At 33.8% G+C, this 24,380-nt stretch overlaps 2 protein-coding genes and 1 long non-coding RNA gene across 3 annotated transcripts in view; 1 reads left to right on the top strand and 2 right to left on the bottom strand.

Moving 5' to 3' along the window:
• Positions 1–7,167, bottom strand: part of LOC126820809 (fermitin family homolog 2) — a 44,757-nt gene extending 37,590 nt beyond the window's left edge. Inside the window, exon 1 of the mRNA XM_050548934.2 lies at positions 6,434–7,167. Within this exon, the coding sequence (XP_050404891.1) occupies positions 6,434–6,578 (145 nt within the window). The 5' untranslated portion in view covers positions 6,579–7,167. The remainder of the gene's footprint in view (positions 1–6,433) is intronic.
• Positions 7,168–7,239: 72 nt separating this feature from the next.
• LOC126820811 (uncharacterized) lies at positions 7,240–8,927 on the top strand. The gene is made up of 2 exons (XR_007680157.1): positions 7,240–7,335; positions 8,330–8,927. It is a non-coding gene; the product is annotated as an uncharacterized LOC126820811 (long non-coding RNA).
• Positions 8,928–10,381: 1,454 nt separating this feature from the next.
• The window catches only part of LOC126820885 (tetratricopeptide repeat protein 8), a 47,748-nt gene continuing 33,749 nt past the window's right edge, over positions 10,382–24,380 (bottom strand). The window contains exons 10-11 of the mRNA XM_050549036.2: positions 23,588–23,671; positions 10,382–11,833 (exon numbers count right to left, since the gene is read on the bottom strand). Of these exons, the coding sequence (XP_050404993.1) occupies positions 11,717–11,833; positions 23,588–23,671 (201 nt within the window). The 3' untranslated portion in view covers positions 10,382–11,716. The remainder of the gene's footprint in view (positions 11,834–23,587; positions 23,672–24,380) is intronic.

Below are 24,380 nucleotides of genomic sequence, written 5' to 3'. Positions count from 1 at the left end.
CAAAAACAAGCAAACTTCAAAAAGCAGAGACATATGAAATGATCCAGACCAGACTGCAATCTCCCCAGGTAACCAGAAGAGGAAGTAAGCTATGAAATTTGATACCATACACAAATCTTATATCTGACCTTTTGACTGAGGTTTTGATATACATATAAGTAATGTACCAATACCTTAATTTAGACCCACATGACGGCATGATAGCCCAGTTTGTGAGTTCATAGATATCTACAATCGATATAATGTTCATACATAAGGATGTTATCTTTCTGAAATTATTATCAAATAAATATAACTTGATGAACTGGTGCACAATAATTATAGTTTATTACAATTACAACAAATTTATTAAGTAAATATGTTGAAGAACCTTAAGGAACCTTGACTTCACAAATGATTTAAAACACCAGATCCTTTCATATGAAACCAGTTACTGCTATGGAACAATGCTGCTACATGGCACCATTAACCAATGGGGCTTGATGTAGAAGTGTAGTCATACATACTTGTAGTATCAGGTGTCATATGGTTCATATTAAAACTAGTGGCAGGTTACGACTTTTGGCTTTATTACATAACCTTACAAATATCCTGTGTCTGGCTGTCTTATTCTCTACTAGTAGTAAGTACTAGTAGTAGTACTACATACATGGGTTGGAAGTTATAAGCAAGAAAACATTCTGTAAGTTCTTGTTAGGCACAATGGTTTAGAAATGCAGGTCAAACAAAGCTGCTTTCATTTCAACCAAATGTGAAACAGAATCAACTATGTCAATGCAACAACTTTTCAATTTCATTTGTTCTATAGAGAGAGATTTCGTTTTTTGTGGGGTTTATTTAGGGTGGATAAAATCTATATACTGATAAGGATGTCAGAATATTATATATGTTACATGGATATCCTGGCAGAAAGCCAGTTTAGTAACAGAATTAATGTACATGTACATGTATACATGTACTAGAGTTCATATACATGTATTTAACTAAATCAATTCCAATAATCACCTAAAAAAAAAACATTACTGCTGGAAATAATCTTTTTATTTTGAAAATCAAAATTGATACTGGTACGGCCAGTATCTTGTTGACTTTAAACTTTAACAGATGATTTATTTATTTGATATTTTATGAAGAATATCAACAGCCAGGGTCAATTTAAAAAACACTTCACACATTTTGATTAATAACTCTGTCTCTACAGAGATATCAATCTGATCTGTATTCTCTAACTACATGTATAGTCATTATTGTATTCAAACCCATCACCAGCTTGTAATAAATAATGACCATCTGAATCAAAGAAAGCTGGTCTATTCAAATACACACATGGTTAGTTCCGCCTTAAGTCCAACACAATGGTCGTCTTTATCAACATCAGTACATGTACTATACATCCAGCCTTTGACCACTTCATGCTGAAGACAACTGACATGACCACTGTCCTGAGTCCACCAAGCTCCATTAAGTACATGTATGTTATAGTGGTCCTTCAACCCTGTTCCAGATAATAAATCTTAATGATCTGCTTCACATTCCATGGGAAAGGATATAATTCACACATCTTTAAGATACATGTACCATACACAGTTTTCTATGTCTCATTTTATATTTTTGTAATTTAAATTGTAGAGTTATGGTAATTTCATTGACATCAACACTAGTTTGTAGAACTATTACACCTATATAATAATGTATGGGTGTAAACTTTACACGGTTAAGTTTATATGCAAACCCAGTTACCTAGTTCATATTTGGAATATTTGCACCCTCACCCACCCATGCATGCACCATGTTTGGGTTAGACATTTGTAATCAACAGGAAACAAATCATGGTTTTTATTTCATAGACTCTTTGCGTCATTATCAAAAATATTTGGAATATTTGCACCCAACCATGCACAATTCTCTTTGTGATATATTTATATGAAAGATTTTTAGTTATTATAAATACAATCTTTTTTTTAAATCCAAATTCCAAATGAGGTAATGGTTTGTTTGCCTATGGGCTTACATATACATTGTAACATTCATATTGAATTGCAGTACCGGTACATGTAGTGTACACCCCCTAATTCCATACACCATCCTGTTTTTTTTATACCAACATACATGTACACACAGTACATACATATCTAGGAAATCGGTTTTTGGTGTTCACCTGTCACTAATAATTTCATATTATGATTACGGAGGCATCCCCATTCATCACGTAATGAACTGACAGCTAGAAATTTCACGACAAAGGCAATTAAACAATGTCAGTGAAATGTTCACTTTTTAATACCTGTAGTCATTAACAATAGGCTTCAATTCAAAACATCCCATTAGTTGAAAATCAATCTCTAACTTAATCTGTCAAAGACCAGGATCTCTTGTCTAAAACTTAAGCCTACAAATCAAAGTAATTGTGAGCCACTTCTAAAGGAATCATCACAGATTATGTAGAGTATGAAAAGATGATAGACGAGAATCCCCATGGAATTTGGTGGTTATAAAAGATGTTAAAACAATGTGTTAGGATTTGATGGGTCTGGAAACAAAAGATTATAGTCTGTTATTTTTGATCTCTGATCATTCTCTTGAATAGTGAACAGATGAATAGGGATGTAATACATAATGTTATTAATTCTGTAGATCTAGAAAGGATTAAATACCAGGGAGTGGTAATAAATAAAAGACAGATTAGAGCAGATTAACAGTTTGATTAATCCCAAATTTACATGTGTAATTATGATTAATCTTACCCTCTAGTCTCATCGAAAAGATTAAGCTTAAATGTCAGCAATCTTAAAATATTTTTTCAGCAGAGACCTACATGTACATGTATCCAACCATTCATGGAATCTAGAAATCAATGAAAATGAATAACAAAGGGTCTCCCCTGTTCAAATACTAGTTTAAAAGACATTTTGTTCTTTTAATTGAGTACATGTATTCAGTCAAAAAGTCAATCCAAAAGTCAAGTCATTAAAATAAGTTGTCAAGAAAAGAACCTGTGGACCACCAGGTACACCATATTGTAAGGTTGACCTCAAGGTCAGGTTGAACTGTGGCCAATTACTGGTTTAAACTGACCTTATCTAGAGATAGTGCTTAACCTACGACCTTCCCTCAGTACCCCCACCCAAAATTGTTTCTATCAAGTTATGTCATATCATATTACTTCTAATAAAACCAGATACCTCACTTCACTTACTATCTATTCTTGGGGAATTAACAAGAAAATCTGTTCACTGTGAAATTCTGCAGAGCTATAAGAAATTCTATATTTTAAGACAAAATACAATAAAGCTTTATGGAAATGTTTTTGAATGGCCTACAATACACATAAAATAATATGTGGCATTAACAGTGGATGTTCCATGTTCACCAGACATGACAAATACAACCATAAGGGGAATTTCTGACTTTAATTCAATGACTTTATCTGGAAAAGCATACAAGTATATGTTGTTATGGATATTTTGGATATCTTTAATCATACCAATAACTGATTTCTAAGCAAGTAAATTAATAAAATGTCATTCTTCATTCAACTTACGTTGAAGACATGACTACACAAATACCTGAAATACAATCATTTCTCATTGTGCCTGCCACATTATGATTTGTTCTTTGGACATCGGTCAAAGAAACTACCATTCAGTACCATATTAAAACCTTGGTTTCTGTTTCTAGTTCATTTAAATTTTTATTGCGACTCTCATTGTCTATTAGTTGGTACATATATCAGTAAGAAAATGTACCACTGAGCACTAATTAATCAATTAAGATGGTTCCAACTGGTTCCAAGTACATGTACACCGAATAATTATTATTTGTGAATTTATTTTCTAAGATAAGTTTTTTAAATTTTGGGATGAAAAAAGATGATTGCGTGGCTTCCGATTCATTCAAACAGAAATGAATTCATAACCAGCAAGAGTTTTTACGGTTTCCTCTTTTCATTATTCTCCAAATTTCAATAACTGAATTGAGTTTTCTCTATCATGTTTCAATCTGTGGTTTCTCCATTATCACAAGAGAAATAAGCAGCTGAATTTTAATCCCACATTCAATAAAAATTCTCCTCAGCGAATCAGAAGTTTAATACTGATGCATATAACATAGCAAGCCTAGATTAGCAGGGGGCCTGATACAATTCATTCAGCCAGAATAGATAATACCCCTTTGCTTCCATTTACGTAAATCACTCAAGCAGCACGGGTCTACATTCCTCTATCAAGTACCATTAAAAATGTTTTACAATCTATATCAATGACAAAAATAAAATCATTTTTATAGCCGTACCCAGTATAAAGCAAATAGAATCACTTTCTTTTATTACCAAGACCAAAAGCAAACGACATGGGGTTTGATTCAAAAAGTTTCGTCAAGTTAATAGAAAGTATAAATAAATAAAGATAAATATTTATTTTATTCACTTACTCTATTAAATGATAAAATATATAAATATGGGCTCTAAAATCTCTGGTCAACCTATGCGAACACCATCCACTGTTTTCACTCAAGACACAATTCTATGAAATACAATTAAAGAATTGTGTCCAATCCAGTTCAATAACTAAATTTGTCCGTTGCTCCAATCCTATTTCATTAAAAATCCTGTAATGGTACTCAATGTTCTGGTTTCAGAAAAATAACATCCTGAAATTCCTTCCTACCTAATACATGTATTTCAATTCATTTGAATCTGCCCACAATTTCTTTACACTATGCCTACCTGAGATAACCCAGATGTTCACCGTATCTGCAATAAGGCTAGAGCGGATGGCGGGCAAATCCTGAAGCCTAGCCAAATTACATTCTTGCAATTAACTGTCAATTACAATTTTACAAACCATTCACAAATTCTATAGTAAAATGTTCAAAGTACATAATGTACTTTTTATGCACACTTTGCCAAACTGGAGCCTAGGATATCAAACCATATCACTTATGAAGTTATGTCAGATTAAGAATGAGTTTATACCATGCATAAAACATGATACAAAGACAAGGGTTAATATTTGCAATAGCAGCCTAGCCTAATCCATTACACTGGGAGGATGATGTCAAAATAAGGTAAGCTATTAATGCACATAGTCTTCATAATAATATAAACTGCTTAAATGAACATTTTGAAACATTGTATATTGCTAGACCTGCATGTAGTTTACATGGTATTTACTGTATTTACTGAGTGAGGAGTACCCCATACATGTAGTGCAATAAATCTCCAATACACATTAGCTACTGTGCACAACACATAGCCTGTAAGCTTATAATCCTCAATTAACCCACAGTGAATTATTACAGCCTATTGCATTCAAATGTACAAAGTGTGTATCAATCTGAACAACAGCTACATGTACACTCTACCTACAGTGAAGTGAAATTAGTTTCAAGCAATAGTTTTGTACAAATGTGTAATATACAAGGATAATTATGGTTTATCTTAACAAATAATTTAAATAAATAAGTGTAGGCCAGCCAGGCCTACAAATAAAATGTAAAAGCTTACCAGTGTAAAATCAAATACTTAGCCTTTTTTAAATGGTAAGTGATCAGCAAACAAAATCGTTTGTAGGATAATATGATTCTAATAACTCTCTTATAATATAAGCTTATCGGATAGGCCCTACTCAACACTTATAGTCTTAACCTATAGGATGTAATATTGACAAGCCATTTTGTGTATTTGTCTCAACTGTCAAATTAACTTATTAACTTTCATTTAATTACATTTATCATATAATTACTTCATTCTCACTTACAGAATTAATGGGTCATTAATACATTAATAAAATCAAAGTTACTTCCTTGTTAAAATGCAAGGTGCAGTTAAAAGTAATTTAATGCATAACAATTCACAGAGTCCATAATAATTCACAGAGTCCATAATAATTCACAGAGTCAGAGCATAGCCTGCACTCTGTAGTAACACATGAATATCTAAAATCACCTTTAATTCAAACTGAGATGGCCATAAAATTATAAAACAAAACTTCAAAATTGGTCGCCACATGGAAGCTTAAGATATATTTATTCCAGCAATATATGGATGGATGGGGGTGGTATTAATAATTCATGATAAGGATGGATTCAGCAGTAGCCTACATGTATGTAAATAAGCCTTATGTGTATCAGTGGCAGTCTATAGATTGTGCCACCCAGAATGGTCCTTGTATAATTTTGCCCCCTTCCCCAATTCCCAGGAACAACACAATACACATCAAACATTCTTCAACTAGTGTTATAGTATAACTATACAAAAAATCAAATTGTGCCAGGATTCTTGTTGTACTCTATCCATCTTCTGTCCTTGCTGAAAAAAAAGTAGTAGTACTAGTAGACCAAAAGAACCATAGTCCATAGGCCATATAGTGCCCTACCGGGTTACATGAAAGTACTGGGTGTAATTATAAAATGCCTTTATTTGTCAGAAACTTACCTAATGCTTCCACTAGTCGAAGCATAACACCCCCAACATGTTCATCACCTTTTACTCTTAGAACTTTTTCAACTTGTAAATCTGTCACAGTTATTTGTAATGTCCATGATCCATCCACACGACCGCTGTCTGCTATGAAAGCCATTTTTGAAACAGAATAGTACTCCAAATCTTTATAATCCTTATTCGCTAACACAATGGATTGCCGACATAGACTTTTGTCGGCTATTGCCAAATGTATGTTGACTTGGATTGCTTATCAACTGCACACCGAGTTACTTGAAGTCGAACGGATATCAAGTTTCTTTAAACGGCCCATGCCATTTAGACCATTGTAAACGAGTGTATAATTAGCAGAAATCTAACAGAGAAGACAACCTCGAACGTTGATTGCTCCTGATAAATGTAAACAAAACACAAAACGTGACAACTCCGTCTCTCAAATACTTTTGATGACAACAAACGAGAATTGGTAGGCTAGATCACACAGGCGGGTTGAATATGGGTCAATTTACGCTATTCTATTCTGTACAGAACAGGCGGCATAAATAATACACTTTGTCACGCCAATAACGAAATTATGCGTACCACGTGCACCTTCTCATATTAACAATAACTGAAATAGTGGTCCCACAGTAAGAATATAAATGTATAACCTTCTTTACAGTACTTTAGAATCTTCCTATCGAAAAGTATAACATCACTGGCTGAGTCAAAATCAACATGCCCCTATTAGGAAGCGCATGGTCAACACGTACCCGTATGCTACAACGTGTTTGATTGGTCCGTTATAAATATACACTATTAGTGGGAGGGGTATACTTTGTTGGTTAACACTCCATATCATTACTTTACACCATTTTAAATGAGACGTGGAAGTAGATTTTACAAGCCGCTCATTGGTAATCTGTTTCTTTTTACGCCCGGAAGGTTGACATTGCGTTGATTGTAGAAATTCCAATATTAAACCAACACTATGATTAGCCAATCAGCGTAGCCTTAGTAGCAGGAACGGGAAATACCATTGACAGTCGTCATAGACTCTTCAGCAAAACATTACGTCAAATGGAATCCCTTCCCCAGAATCAGGATTTTTCCTGATATTCCAATTAACAGAGTCTATTTTTAACTCCCCAGGATTGCTCACCATTATTGCACCCTTTTTAATGGTGTGGGGGAGGGGCAAAATTATTTTAATAATGAATTTAAGATTTCGACGAATTCTGCTTGTAACTTGTAGGCCTATTTTAAGCATTGTCGGTACTTGTACTAAATAGCCTAATGGGTTTTTTTTCTTCTTCTTCTTTACGGGCCGGGACAGGTGGTTCAGTAAGAGTGAATGTTAAAATATAATTAGGCATAGGTCCATTATAATATTGACCTAGAATTCCATTGACAGGACCTATTCCCCATTATATCTGCTGGGGCGTGTATTATCTGCTAAATTTGGCGGGAAATAACTCACGTGGGTGGTTACCCTTTTGTTTTGTCTTATTTGGTTTCTTTTTTTTAATATAGTTGAGATATTGGGGGCGGGGGGTGTCTGTTTATGGCGAAAAAAATGTTTTCCTCAAATGAATTGTGCATTGTAAAATATAGCCTATAGAGCTAATTATTTAGAAAGGAACCGTGTATTGGATTGCATATTGTCATGTAAATATAGGCTACAAATGGTTTAGAAAATAAAGTCCAAAATACCCTCATTCCATGTAACTGTATCTATAGGCTTGTCTATGCGTGCATTTTGAAATTTTGTAATCGTTTCACTAACGAATTTTGTAAAACGAAAATTGATAAACAAATTTTACTATTAGACAATAATATAATCGATTTTGTAGCACATTTATTTAATTCCGATAATAAAGACCCTCTATAATTATCGTGGTTCATTTTCAGGAAGGAACTACTTTTAGTTCTTTGGATGGAGGTCGTATGCAGTAGGCTAAGAACTTATGAATGAACAGTGAAGCAAGGGCTATATAGCAGCACCATGTTTATTTATGAAAGGCCACGTGTTGGGATCATAAGGTTACTCAACATACACCCTTATCTCTTTCAACTGTTGAACTTCATACACTGGAGACTGTTATCACTGACACTGGGAGTTTCCCTACAGGCATTCAACCTCTTCATTAAAATAAAGGAACCCAAAAAACATGTAGCCCTTTGTCCCCACCATATTTCTGTGAACACAATGGCAGGGTTGATCAATATTTCCCTATATTAAATATTTGTTATTGTAATGAAACCTGAGAAGTGCCCTTCTTTTATTTATGATTTATTGACTATGTAAATCAAGATGGAGGGGTTTCGATTATTTATAGAAAAATATAAAGTAGAATTGTTGTAAAAGCTGTTGAAATGAAGACCTGTCCTCAGAAGTAGTCTATACTTTACAAAGCTTTATTTAGATGTCTGGACAAAGCTGTTTGTTATTGTCTGACTATTTTACCAGATAACAACTTGCTGTTATGAAGTAAACTTGTATAAAATATATTGTAGTAATTGATTTGATAATACTCAACGGTTTTGGCTTAATTTTACTAAGTGTTATATGCTGTTCAGATGGTCATCTCTATGTTAACCTAGGGGGGTTGGATGGCTGAATGGTTAGCGTGCGCGCGCTGTATCATAAAGTCTGTCATTGAGTCGACTGGCGTGGTTTCGAATCCCCGGTTGTATGTGGCAAGGAGTAGGGTCGCCTGTCCAACCTCGTGGGTTTTCTCCGGGTCCTCCGGTTTCCTCCCAATGCTAAAGAACCCTACGAGCAAGCGAATTATTGAAATAAAATTAAAAACCATATGTTAGTCCCGAAATGACCTAGTTTGTGTCGAGTGGACGTTAAACCCCATTTCTCTCTCTCTCTCTATGCTAACCTGGAGTGCTGCATTCACACTTCCTATAAGCAAAACCAGCTTAACTGTTCTGACAATTTTAAGCTCACTCCTTCAGATGGCTAAGATAAGCCAGCCTAGAAGAAAAGTCTTCTTGAAGACAGGGAGTGTGAGCAGGGGTTTTGAACAGGTTTATTTGCCCCACCTATGAGTTCAGACAACAAAGTTAGTCAGCTTAAAACTAGCTTTTTTAGTTAGTTTTAGCAAGGATTTAGCAACTGACAATTATAAATTGTCTGTCCAAAGAATACAAATGATTAGATTAGATTCAAAACAGGTTATTTACAGGATACACAATTTGTGAGCTTCCACCCATCAATCCATCTTATCGATAAGCCTGAAAGTTCAGTCCTAAACACTGTGCAGGGGATTATTCTACAGTTTCAACAGTTTTTGACCTGTCTTTTCTAAAACCGTAAGAGGGTGGAAAAGATGTAAAGTGATGTGCTGCTAAAACCGTGCTGAGAGCCTGTGGATACATAGTGCTTATGATAAAACACTCATCATATTTAAATGGCCTATTCCTAACATGTCAGATCTAAACCTTCGCTTTTAATTCTAATCTTCCAAATGTGTTTCCAGAGATAGGTCTCTTCTACAAAAAAAAAAAGCAACTAAAAATCATGATCCATAGCCAGTGGAATCACATTTTCAAAGGGCTTCTGTGGAATCTCAGTAGTTATTAATTATTAGGGTTACACAGACATGCAAATTGGTTGTAACTATTTTCATGGGTGTACATACACTGGTCTAACTATAGTTGTGAAGAAGATAGTTTGCAAAAAGTACTGTTTAACACTATCTTCCTCAAATAAATTAATCATTGATTTTTACTGTCATTCTTTTTAGAATCTTGGTCCGCTGCCTCTGTATGCCTGTTTGGCAAATTAAAGCAATGTTTTAATGCTGTCTTGTCATTCTACCCTCAATCAAATCTGTATTTCTTTACAAAATTTACACAAAAATTCTAATGATATTAATCCTAAATTAGTCACTTTAATTGAAAGGTACCTATATAATTTGACTTATTGAAAATGAACAACAAAAGAAACCATTGCTGTTTTAGTTCTTTATGTTTTCATGATATATTATATACATATATAACACATTATTTTGAATAACAACAAAAATGTACAACTATGTGTAGTAAAGCAATAAAGACACATTTCATAAATATCACAAAAAATTAGGACGGAATGTTTAACATTGCTGACGTGAGAACAACACAATTGTAGATTACTTTACTCATAAATCAAACAAATCTACCATACTTTATGCATGAAATTTTATTTTTTGGCCAAATGACAAATAAAACATAATTCTTCCTGGTATTCAGCCTTCTATTATTGTTTGTTTGGGGATTTTTTGTTTACAGAATCTGATTTTAGGATGCAGTAAGAATTTCTGTAAACCAATCTACTGACTCATTAACCAGGATAGTTTAACACTATTATGTTTTTATTTCAGGAACAATTAACAAGTATAGTTTACATAACTAGATTGTTCTGCCCCAGAACCTAGCTGTATGTGAATAGCTTAGGAATCAAAACAAACCTGAACATTATTTGCAAGTTTGAATTTATTGTGGGTATTTTATACATAAGAAAGTCTCATACTGGCATTTGAAGGAATGTGAATCGTGTGCAAACCACAATATTGTAAAAGTTGAATCTCTAAATGAAATTATTAGTCCGAAAATGGTTCAATTCCATTCAGTATTTACAAAGATATGGCCTCTTTTTAATTAAATCGGAACCAAACCGGGAAATTATCTACCATTCATATTTTGATGTTGTTTTCTTAATTAAATGTCAGTGATGCAGGATGGAGGACCTGACAAGGACAGCTGTCTAGTTGCTTGAATGGTATGAAAAACCAAGGTCCCATGTACAAATTGGCATGCATGTAAAAGATCCCTTGACAGATGAAATTCGATATAAGAGTAGGCGTAGTACTGCTGTCTGGGCAAAAATTCTCTCATAGCACACTGTATGGCGTAAGCCAGTCTTTATTAGTCCAGTTCGGAGCAGAACAGTCGGATGTTAAACCCCATTTCATTTCTTAATTAAATGTAAATTAATCGAACTGAGTATATTGGATAAGGTTGTAAAAAATTAGATATTGTCCAAAAAATAAAAATGAAGGTTAACTTAAGAATTGTTACTTATGGCATTAACTGCAGCTAAACCACTGGTGGTGACAAACAATAATCAACACAGTTCTATATGTACAAATCAGTGTACATATTCTAAATTCAATCATAAATTCAGTTGTCATTTAAAGTAAAATGGTAAATAAAAAATAAATTATGCTGCTTGACATGGAAATATGGGAATAGGACGGAAATACAAACACCAACAAAATTTCTACAATAGATAAGAATAATAAATTAAAGAAGTGTGAAATGTTGTTTAAGTTGTTGGATAAGTTCTTTTGAATCAACATGGCCTTCATATGCATCAACTGCTCTTTTTGCTGCATTATAACTACTCTGTAGATCACCCAACTGAAAAACATAAGAAAACTAATGATCATTTTTCATAATATTGGTTACTCTAGAACTTTGCCATTAAATGTATCTAATATGCTGTTCAGAAGGCTAAATCCAGGTAAGTGCAAAGTCTTTATGGACTATAAGCAAAAACCAGATTAATTGTTCTGACAGTCACCTTTCAGAGGTTATAGTTAATTACCCATGCATATTGCCACAAAAAAGTAATGAAATTCACATGCCTTAAAGATAGGTTCCCAGAAAAGTATTTATCAGGTGGTTATTTCCAATAAAAGTATGGCAATTTTGGTATGTAAAGTAGAAATATCCAATCTTACTAGAAAAATACCCGAAAAACACTCATGGAGCGTATACAGGACAAAAATGTAAGGGATCCCCTAATCGACAGCTCGATGATTAGGAATACCTGCACGTTTGACATCAAAGGTTGCACACAGAGATTGAGCGCTTGATGTACATGTTGATAGATTTTATGACGAGTTAGCCGTACAACACTTTCTGAGATAAAAATCGCGGAAAAAGACAAACATGACCTCTTTTGATTGATTTTTTTATAGCAGGGTTATTCCTTGGCAATTACAATGTTTTGACAAGGATTTGAAGCAAAATCATGATAAATTAATTAGTTTGAATATGTTTTTAGTCCAAATATACCATTAAATCACCAAGTTTGTACGCGGGAATGTATCTTTAAGCAAGCAGAAGCTGGCAATTTAAAGGGAAAAGGTTCTGATGACCAACATTAGCCTGCTTTTTAAAAAGTCATCTCGACAACAGGTTTTATCTACATTTACACCAGCTTTGGGTTAAGATGACAAAGTTAAGCTAGCTCAACAATCGACTGTGTTTAAAAACTGGCCTAACTTAAGCTTCTGAACAACATAAAATACTCTATAACAAAGACTGAGGGCATACAATTCTAAGGCTTCTCTCTTCTGATTACCGTAGATGAAAAAACGTACCAAGTGTATATAAGAAATAATGAATGGAAGGAAAGATAAGTGACATGACAATATATTTCCTCTTCATCAAAAACTTGGTCAGTATCTAACTATTAACACCATTTTTTATCATATATTATCACTATCCCCTACACTGTTGATTTTACTAAGCAGTTGTGATCAATCTTCGCTAGAGTTTTTTTTAGGAAAAAGTAATATTTTCTGGATTAATAATGTAAACTGTAGATCAGAGAACATCTGGAACAAATCTACAGGTATATTCCATAAACAATACTTTAGGTAGTACAAACAAATGTAGGTCTACGTCATGATGCACATATCTGATCAATTTTGAAAATAACGTGACAATTGGAAGGGATCAAACACCTTTGGGGCATTCTTTTACACTAAAAATGGTAATGTAAACATCATTGTTTAACATGTAAATATATTAAATATCAAAGCATAGGAGGGATTATTTAGTCATAATAGCTTTCTTTTCATCTGCTCATAAGTTCAAATTGTCATGGGATTACCAGTTCATTTTGGACATCCAAAGCACTAGATATGAAACACTCTTGAAGAGTAAATCCTCAACCTCTATTTAACCTGTTGTAGCATTTTGTGAAGTAAAAATTATCAATGTTGACAGAGACAATAACTCAGCATAAAACTGATGTGTGATTCTAAAATCCCATCAAGTTTTAAAATAAATGGGCGGAATGAATTGAGGAACATTATCCTCTCAGCAGGGCAGTATTAAGCCAGGGGTCCCAACATGAAATGGGCCCCCAAATTTTATGATTTTATTTATTATCTTGTATAAACTTATGTTTGTGCCCCAAAAAATCTATTTACCATACTGACATAAATTGTATTTATGTTCACGAGTATGACAGGACCAGAATATACACTCTTTTTACTGTTGATGCAAGTTCCCTAGTGACATTTTCATCCAGGGGCCCCATGCAAGCTTAATCCGGCTAAAATGTGGCATATAAGAGAGCCTTTATTTAAAGGGCGTACAGCTCTTTTCTTTGGAACTTTAATATAATATACGAAAATTGGTCTAAAAGCAAATATTAATGTAATATGAATGTATATAAAGTGATTTACATGCAATTTTTTAAATATTAATAGTAATTTCTAATCAATTATATTTGGTGAAATATGTCAACAATCCAAATCGAACGGAAGTCGTTTATGTCTGCTTAGTCCATTCTACAGGTTTTTATTATTATTAGCTTTTCGTTTGTGAATGACACAGTACACGACGTCTTGTACTGATGTACTGATTTTAAAATGTTCATTATGTCTTAAGATAACAACATCAATATTACAAATATTATGGATAATACTGAGTTCGAGGTTTAACTCCTTTAGACTCTTTATATTTCAAAAAGATACATTTATTTTGCAGAAAATGTCATTTTAATCTTCTTGGGATCCCAACAGTAAAGAACAAAATAAGACCAAAACAAAACCATTACATAATGCAAATGATTCATCCAAAAACAGGATCAATTTCATCTCAAAGAATTCAATAACTGAAAGAAATACAGCCTAGTCCATAGGGTCAACCTCAGGTGAGTGGACAACAAACACAGCATGGAGGGAGGGTTAGATGGTCATTATTACATACTATACCTACATGTTATCAAGATAATATAGGTATTAATTATATATCTATTAGTAAACAGATATTGATCTAAGGTTTTATGTTTCAAAATACAATACAATTAATGGCATGGAAAGATTTAATCAAGATAATTGTAATGAACTTCACATTTTATACTAATTTTATGTCATCTAGTCCACATCAAAGAGAAAATTCAATTATACTAGGGCATTGGAATGCACGTTTTGTTAACATCTTTAGAATGAATGTTAGCTAGATCGAATTGATAAATATTACATCATATAATCACAGCAAAACATTTTGAAAACAAGAATAATTCCACTGATATTCTTCTCAAATGATTCATTAAGCCTGGAAATAAGTCACCTGTTACTGACAATGTCAGGCACAAATTCAGACTTTATCAGGTACAAAACCTTAAGCGCTTGTCATTTTGTCTGGCACTGATTTGTCTTTTTTTTATTGATATCAATAATACAATTATATCACAAATTTAAAAATGTCAGGTACTAGTTCATTCGAGCATGGGCCAATCTAGTCGGGGGATGCACACGCTATGCCCCCCGTCCCCCTTTTTCTCAGATAAGATCACAGGAAATGGCTTCTAGTTTTCGCAATTTTCCAGGGGAGGCCATTCGGACCCCCGGCTGTGCGTTTTGTCGTTCGGCACTCATAGCGTGCGGCTTTGCACCCCTTCTATCCATGTTCTCTGGATCCGACGTTGTTAGTGTCTGACAATTTGTAAGGTACAACTAAAATCATTATTCTGGGCCTGTGATTTTTATTTCTATGTAAAAAGAATTTTGAAAAGTTCTCAATTGAAACAATATAACCACATTCATAAAAGGCCACGATAAAGCATACCGTACAAAGTCCAGATCTCGGCAGCAATAAAATTTAAGAATTTGTGTTTTGTACCCATTACACTATCTGTTCTGGGTATGACTAAGGTCACTACTAATCTACTAATCACATTTGCATATGTACTGAAATAACTATATTTTAATGGAACTGTACTGGATCCAAAAATTAACCCACTCACTTCAGTGGACCAGTTCAACCTTTTCACGGTTCGGTTCCAGGTCCGGACTGAGTGCGGTTCCATTTCTGTTATGTAAATGGGGTTTTTGTGATTGTTGGTCAAAAGGAATTCAAAATTGTAAAGAACTGCAAAAAAATTCATTTGAAATTTTGTCTAATTACCATAAATAAACAGTGGAATTCTTATATGGATGGAATCAAACAAGCAATCTGTTACAGTTGCACATTAACCATGACAAGAGCTGTTAAATGAACAATAAAGACCCACTTGTCTGTGGTTGAAGTTGATTAAAAGAGAATCAACCACCAGAGTGAAACATTTCACGCTACATTTGCTGTCTGATAAATCAAAAAGCCCCTTCAGTTAGCCCCTAAATGGGGAGGAGGCATTAAATTAGCCACAAAGCCATACTTGTAACAAGGGTGATTGATTAAATTCTGGACAGTCTGAATGCTCCTTGATTATATGTTACGTAAAAGGCCAACGAGTCATGCATAATGAACATGTATTATGAAGGAAGCCATTGCAATGCTGTAGGATGCCAGTTTAAGAGATCTGGTAGGACTTCATCAATCAGAAAATTTCCATTTCAACTATACAAAATGTCTGACCACTGAAAACTTACAAGTTTGCAGCTATATTACTTCTTTACAAATTTGGTGAATTTCAAATTTGTGTCATGACATATCTTAAGAATTAAATTTCAAACATTAAGAAGTGTTTCCTATCTTTAGACAAACAGTTACACAATTAATATATCACATTACATGAAATATGATATTTACTTTATTCATTACGCAATTAAAATCTCTAAAAGGACAAACGAAAACAGATCTTGAATTATTAATATTGCGTCTTTCTCAAATGATTACAACAAAAGTGTACATTACATGTATGTTGCATTAATTATTGTTATTGCGTCTTTTTTAATCGATTTAAAAATAATTTTGAGTGCATTTTGAGTACTTAACACTGAATGAGTACTGATTATTGAAATCATGAATTAAAAAAGACAGTCTTGAGTTCCCAGTTAAGTACCATCTGTGCTGTCTTTGTATCTGAGCTAGCATTATTCACATGATTTCTCATGATAAAGTAAATATTTGAATCTCACAGATAAATCATGAAAAAGATTCATTACGCTTTTAGATTTTATAAATTTATTATTAAAACAGATCTCTCCAGAAATTTAAAGCAACATGTTTTATTCCAAAAGGCGGTTAAACCCCATTTCCAAAAGGAAATTAACGGTTAAACCCCACTTCATACATTCATCATTTATTCCAAAAGAATTGATACCCAGAAAATGGCCCTTGTATAAGGTGGGTGGACTGGGTGGTAATAAAGCTGTCACCATGTTAGTAGTGGATATCTCATTCTACTGTCAGTACTGTCAATACAATAAACAATAATCAAATTAAACAGATATTATACTATTGATGTTACTGTCAACTACCATAGGCAATAATTCTTCATTATGTATTATCTATCCTAGTTATTACTAAATAATACCTTCTGTCACAAATAAACGGTCTTGTCTTTTTCTCTCAACACTGGAAAACACCAGTTTTGTAAGACTGATTAATAAATAAGCTTACTTTGAATTTGGACAACGAAAAATAATGAGTATGCCTAATGAAGTGTGAGTATTTTACAACTTAAAGTGGTGTCCTTTTAGAATTAATCTAATCAGAACAAGATTAAACTGTTTATATTTCCATAAACTAAAAAGAAAATCAATAGGGTTCATCCTCTCATACATGCTTACCAGCAAATTTGAAAAAAAAATCTGTTAAAAACAATAGCCTCTATAATGTTAACAAGGTGTTTGGGAAAGGGGGATAACCCAGGAACAAAATTTCACAGAATGCTGAAAATTGATATAGTTCATTCTATCCCGTCAAGAAGCTAGTTGTTAACGGACAGACAGACGGACGGACGGAGGTAATGTATCCACACTTCAATATGGACATATAAAATGGAACAATTTACTTTATTTCTAGTTGGCTATAAATTTAGGTAATGATAAGTATGAATAATTATTCAATATCTTGGTATTTTGCTCAACAATAGTTCAGGACAAACTATGTTTTTATTTCTTCGGGCTGAAATGGATCTAAGAGATTTTCAAATTGATCTTTCCGTGCCATAGGCAAAAATTAATCGAACAGAAATAATAGAAATAGATACAGAAACACCGGAGGTTTTTTAATTAACATTTCTTATACACATATTTCTTATAGTATTCTGCAGTTAAAACAGGATGTGAAAACAAGCCTTTTTCCTTTCATTAATCAACTTCCTGTCAAAGTGCGACACAAATGATGTACAAAACAAAGAAGTAGTTTACTATGATTGGTTGTGTCCATCGAGTATCACTTGTGCCATGTCCCCAGGACTATTTGACAGCTTCTAAACAATGGCTAAGCTAACTATGACTGATTTACTCCATTCAATCATAGAATCTGCTTTATAAATTAGTTGCTGTTGGCAGAATCTATTAAAATGTGAAGATTATGGTAAATGACTCACTGACATGTGCCGTCAATTAACCAAGAGGAAGTCAAAATTGGCTCCAGTACTTTTGCCAGTTTTCATTTACTATATGACAACTATTATTGTTCAAATAATTATTCACAATGCTAATTAAGAGGTGTTTTTTTTAAAATTTTTTATAAATTTCCTTTTAGGAATACTAATCTTGGTAAACAAAATGTTTGTAAAACCATAAAGTTACACACCCACAGTGCTAAGTCGTCCAAGCAGTTTAAAAAGGTTGTCCTATGTTTATTCTCTTTTTTGTTAGGTAATGGGGGGTATTGAAAATACATTAAAATGATCAAGAGTAACAATTCATGAAATAATTATGATAAATTAAATTTGATTGGCTTCTATATCCATAGAAAACATGTACACAGATGATATCTTAAGCTGTTCCAGATATCAGAAAATATTGTAAATTAATAGTTTTTTTTATGTCCTGAACATTTATGTGGGCGTATAAAAAGCACAGACAGAACACATCCAATATGGACAAACAGATATTGTATTACTGTGGTCATGTTTCTTGTTTCAAACTTAACATAACTAAGATTCCATAACACATACGATTAATAACCATAAATTCAGTACAGTTTCGTCTTATTGGTATGGCAAAAACAATTTCAAGGTTAATATTAATAATCTTTTCTTATTGAGACAGGCTCATTGTCTTTCTAGACTTTGTGAAGCCCAAGGGACTGTCGTAACATTAATTGTAACATAACTGCACAGTAATGTAATACACCACCAACAATTTATCGACTCCACCCAATTTGAAACCCAAGACAAGGAACACATGCTTCCATTATCTCATTTTAATTACCCCAAATAAAGGAATTTCTGATTATTTCTCAAACTTTATCCCTCCATGCTATCAGTCTGTTCCCTCTGACCATTCATTAAATCTCATTTACATTGGTTAATTACACTAACCAATAGATTAGGTTTACACTCAACACCTATAGGGACAGCAGCTTTAGAGGTGAAAGGTCGTAAGGCACAACCCCTGCACCAATTGTAACAAGTGTGATGATTGGATAAGATCATTAACTAAAAGATGTCTCACATTAAGGTTAGATAAGGTTTAGTATAAGCTTTGATAAGAGAGGTATCTGTCAACAACTGACATGGCACATAAAACATACTACATTTGCAGCATTATTGATGTCTTTTTGGCCTTGACTGTCAGTTTTAATACGTGTTTAGAATAAGTGAGACATTCCTTTATTAAATAAAATAGCTGTGGGTTGGAGTTACAATTTATTTCATAGTGGGATACTATTATAGCATTATGTATAAGAATTATCATATTAATAAGATACAAGGTATTTTGTATACAAATACGTATATGTAACCTGGGATTGTCTCCTACAATTCAAAGCATTCATAACATTATTGTCCTATGCTAGGTTGTTGCCACTGTCCTGCGATGCACTACAATAGGATTGTCCCTCTTGAGTCCACGACACGTACATACAGATACGTTCGAATACGTTTCCACAATATATGATATGACCTGATAGGATCACCACGATTGCTCCACAACTAAAACCATATGCAGAGGAAGCTTAAAGCTACCCCCCCCCCCCCCCCCCCCCCCGCCTGATCCATTAACTTTATTTGATATCTATGTTCATTGTTTGAGGTATCTGTGTCCTGTCTGTAGGTTCTCTCTTGTATAGTTGTTTAGAGAACACTTGTTACATAGATTCCTATAGGGAGGTAAAATTGTGTAGTCATTTATACTTCCAGATATGCACCAGGAGTGTGTACAGGTCCGATCCTGCAAATATTCCAAACGTGCAACTTGGCTGGGTATAAAGTATGTAACAGTAGGCTTCAAATAAAATGTGCCTTGATTAGTTCTCTTTTGAAGATTAGAGTATCTCTGAATATAATATAAGCATAAGTAACGCATTTAAAGTTATTATTAATTTTAGTCATTCCTCAAACATCTGCTGCTGTGGAGAGGTAAGCAAGGGCCAGGAACACTCTTGGAAAGAATGAATAATAACTTTAAATGCTTTACTTGTGCTTATGCTTATATTATATTCAGAGATACTCTAATGACTGCATTCTCAATATGATTCCAATTTTAAGCATCTAGCACGAAAATTGTCGTTCACTTGCCACTACCCCTGCTTAATAAAAGCCCTTGCCTGCCCCAGGTTACTTCCTCTGCCACTGGGAAGGCTCCCTGTACACCTGCTCACCCCCATTTCCCACCCTATACCCACCCCTATGTACATTATGATTAAATGGTTTTGAGTGGAAGAATTAATGTTTTATACAAGTTAAGTAACCACTGTGTAACTAGTATGTAAACATTGATTTATAAGTGAATATGATACCATGCTTCACATACTTCTTCATAAAACTGTAAGGGGTTAACTCTGAACCAATCTATCAGTATCACACCGAGTGTAACATAGCTACACTTCCAACAAATCGATTGTAATTCACAACAGTAATATCCATAGATAGTCTTATACCAATATCTATTAATTTGATTACTTTCTCGAGATAACTTCAAGATTATCATACTATATTTTTATATAAATCACAAGAATTCTTATACCGGGCACTCTGTTTTCAAGTCTGCATCAAGAATAAATGACTTCTAGACGTACAAAAGTTGCAATGCTTTTCAATCTAATAAATAATCAAATGTTGAACTGTTGTAGAAGAGCAGGGACAGGTTAAAAGCTCACGAGGTAGAACAAATTAAAAGAGTTTGGTTGTAAAATGGATAAACTAGCACTGAACCAGAGCCTCAATTGACTCCCTTAGACTCAATTTCTGAGCACTTAAAAATTAGTTTCGGAGATTTGATACACTATTAGTTTTGGCATCTTGTTAAACCATGGATTGATTAATACCCTGTAAAATCGAGATCAAAACACTGCTGCGGCTGACCCGTAGACAGAAATATACCCATAAAACAATCAGAAAGACGATTTTGTAAACCTACGCACCATGATATAGTATTGGCACATGGGAAAAACCTTGTCGGCGATTTTCAAAACGTATGTAAGTTGCCGCCCAGTCTTCAACTTTTGGGCTCAGTAGGCGGCACAGTTTGGCCAGTACATGGCGCCGCCGCCTAGTCATCATGTTAAACGAGGCTCTGCACTGAACACATTTAAAGACTCTGATCATCATTTGAGGGATTTTGAATCCCTTCCAATACATACTGTGAAAGTTTAATCTGTTAAGAGGAATATCAGTCCAAAAATGGTTCAATTCCATTCAGTATTTTCAAAGATATGATGAATGCAAACCTGTTGGTGGGTCTCTTTTTAATCCAAATGAATAGAAGTTGTCCGATTATCTATGGTTGATGTTTTGATTTCTTTATTAAATGTTAATTGATCAATTGATAAGTCTACATTTTGATATGGATTAAGTTGTGAACATTTAGATATTGTACGAAAACCTAGTAGATAGAAATCTTTCTAAAAGAATTTTAAGAATTCCCTGTATACCCGGAACTCCAGACAAGGCAGGTTGTAAAAATCTGATTGGTCAGCAAACCCGTCTGTTACTTTCACCTGTTCCATAATTCTAGGTTAATCATTGGAAGGATAAATTATCAACAGATAACATGTACAATTTATTTGGATTTCACCAGAATATCATTTCTCTGATGGATGCTACCATCTTTTATTGACCTCATCAAGAAATTGACAACAACCACTTAAGACAAGTAAAACTGATAAGACATCAGAGCGTGATGGTTTAACTTGTATACAGTAGCTTACAGAAGTTAGAAATGGGTAAATTAAGTTTGCACACTTAACGACCATAGCAAATAAAGTAAATGGCACTTATGGTATATGAATTGGTTAATGGCCATTTTGTTTGGAATGAGGGTTTCAGAATGGTAGTCCATAAAACTTCACATGTACTCTCTCCAGGTTATTCAATCGTTAAGCAAACTTAAACAATATTTCTACACAAACAAGATAAAACCATTACATTTGCAAGAATCCAGTTGGCATATCACCCAATTTGAGTATGAACGTACATTGTACATTTATTAAACTGGAGACTGATGTTATTTTATTTCCATCTTACTATCTATTGTCTCGATTTATGTCAGTAAACTCTTTATGAAAATTACTATTTTAAATATTCTCCTGTAAAATATTTGTGTAACTGATGAATAGTTAGCTGACCAAATCCAAACAGTTGATTAAGCAATTACAAAAATAGCTCTTGTAGAAATCTGAAACTTTAGGACCCAAAATAGGTGTTAAATGCTGTCTGCCCACCTGAGATCCAGGTCAATAAGAGACTTAAGGGTTGAGAGAGAGAGAGAGAATTGGGTTTAACGTCCACTCGACACAAACTAGGTCATTTCGGGACTAACACATGGTTCAATTTTATTTCAATCATTCGCTTGCGCGTAGGGGTCTTTAGAAGTGGGAGGAAACCGGAGGAGGTTGGACAGGCGATCCTACTCCTTGTCACGTACAACCGCGGAATCGAAACCACGCCAGTTGACTCAATGACAGACCGTATGATACAGCGCGCGTGCTAACCATTTGGCCATCAAAACCCCTCTTAAGGGTTAAGAAGGCATTTCAATCCAACTGGTTTCACTACAACTTCTGTTTAGGAAGCTGTACTTATAATAATAATGATTCACTTTTTTCCAATCTGTATTCGCAGATAACCACAAAGGACACCGTCCCCCCAAATCAATAGCGCAAATCATTTCAGCTAAAAATTATCGCACATAATTACAGGAAACATCATACAAATAAATGTGTATTTATATCATATATTATCTTTTCAGCCGCCAATTTTATGACAGAATGATAATATGTATAAATGTCTGTGAGTTTGTTCAAGCTATAAGGAAGATTTATCTGACAATGCTAAGTAGGCACAATAATTGATACTTTGCCAGAGAAATCAACTCTATGTACAAGTATCTAACATTAAGCACACATTTCTTAAAGATACATTATGGGAGATATTTATAGAGAGTTGGCCATTCTTGCTATAACAGTTCAAAAGTAGATGATGAAAGAAGAATATATTGAAAAATTCAATCAAATTACTTTATTCTGAACCTAGTTATCATCATTGTAATATTTGCCTAGAAATTGTAGCGAATTGTGTCTTCACCTTCGCCGAACGTTTGATTGACAGGCGTTAACTCCACCTACATATCTCGATTATCAAGTAAAGTTTTCAATGGCATACGGAAAGGCTTTATCTGATTTAATCAATTAGTGAAATCCTATTTAAATCCGAGCTGTAGCCGAGCCATCCGTGGGTCTACAGAGTTGATTTTGGTCTTGTTGTTTAAATAAAGATCTAATTTATAATTTCTATAACATCTAAAGCCTAAATTAAGACTTGCAATAATCAAATTTATCTCTTGCATAATGCATGTTTAATTAAAAATTTGAAACGTTTTAGAATACACAGTGTCTGGCCACAGTATTAAACTTTAGAAAAATAAAACTGATTACAGCCATCAAAAGAGCTTTGGCATCTACCCATTTTAGATCTTGAATGAACTGAAACATTACTGAATTATTATTTAATAGAATCTACAAATAATCACATACCTGATCAGCTAGGGCAGCAAAGTTATAATGTGGTTCATACATATGTGGTGCTAATACAAACGATGCTTGGAAAAATGCTCTGGCCTGTAAATATAAACAGAATCAAAACAATGTATTATTTAAATGCCAATGATAAAAGCATACATTTTGATCAGAATTATTTATTTGAAAATTTTTAGTGCAAGGGTATAATAGTAGAAAGAATCCACACTTCGCATACTGGTGATTCAGCAGCATAATCAGGATTTGAACTGTGGGATGGGACCACAGCTATGGAATTATACTGTCCATGAAGGGCACTGGCAAGATGACTGGTGCAATCTGTTTCACAGAGATCTTCTAATATCTCTATAACAGATGACTGTTTCGACACGTGACGTCACATAACGCGGCGTCAATCATTGGCTCAATAGCACATGCATTGTTTAATAAGACGTTACTGATTCGGACTAAATGGTGAATTTTACTTATTTTAGTACCCATTTACACTAAATAGGAAATGATTTTTACCTACAAATAATTCAAACGTCATTATTTATTTTTCTAATAAATGAAAAAAATGTTTTAGAATTTAAAAAGTTAATATTTGGGACTCATTAAGTCGCATCGATGTCATCCTTATCAGTGATTGTAGCGGCTTAGCGAAAATTCACTGCTGATCAGTGTGGGACTGGTGGTCTTTCAAAATTAAGTCTGTCTTAACAGCATTTTCAACGTACTTTATTTTTTCTTATCTGTTAGGGAGGATCCCTTCCCCTAACTTAAAATATGATAGGTTCAGTAAAGGAATGGG

This window comes from Patella vulgata, chromosome 5 (assembly GCF_932274485.2).
Source record: "Patella vulgata chromosome 5, xgPatVulg1.2, whole genome shotgun sequence".
In the NCBI taxonomy this organism is placed as follows: domain Eukaryota; kingdom Metazoa; phylum Mollusca; class Gastropoda; family Patellidae; genus Patella; species Patella vulgata.
This window is presented reverse-complemented; position numbering and strand designations above follow the sequence as displayed.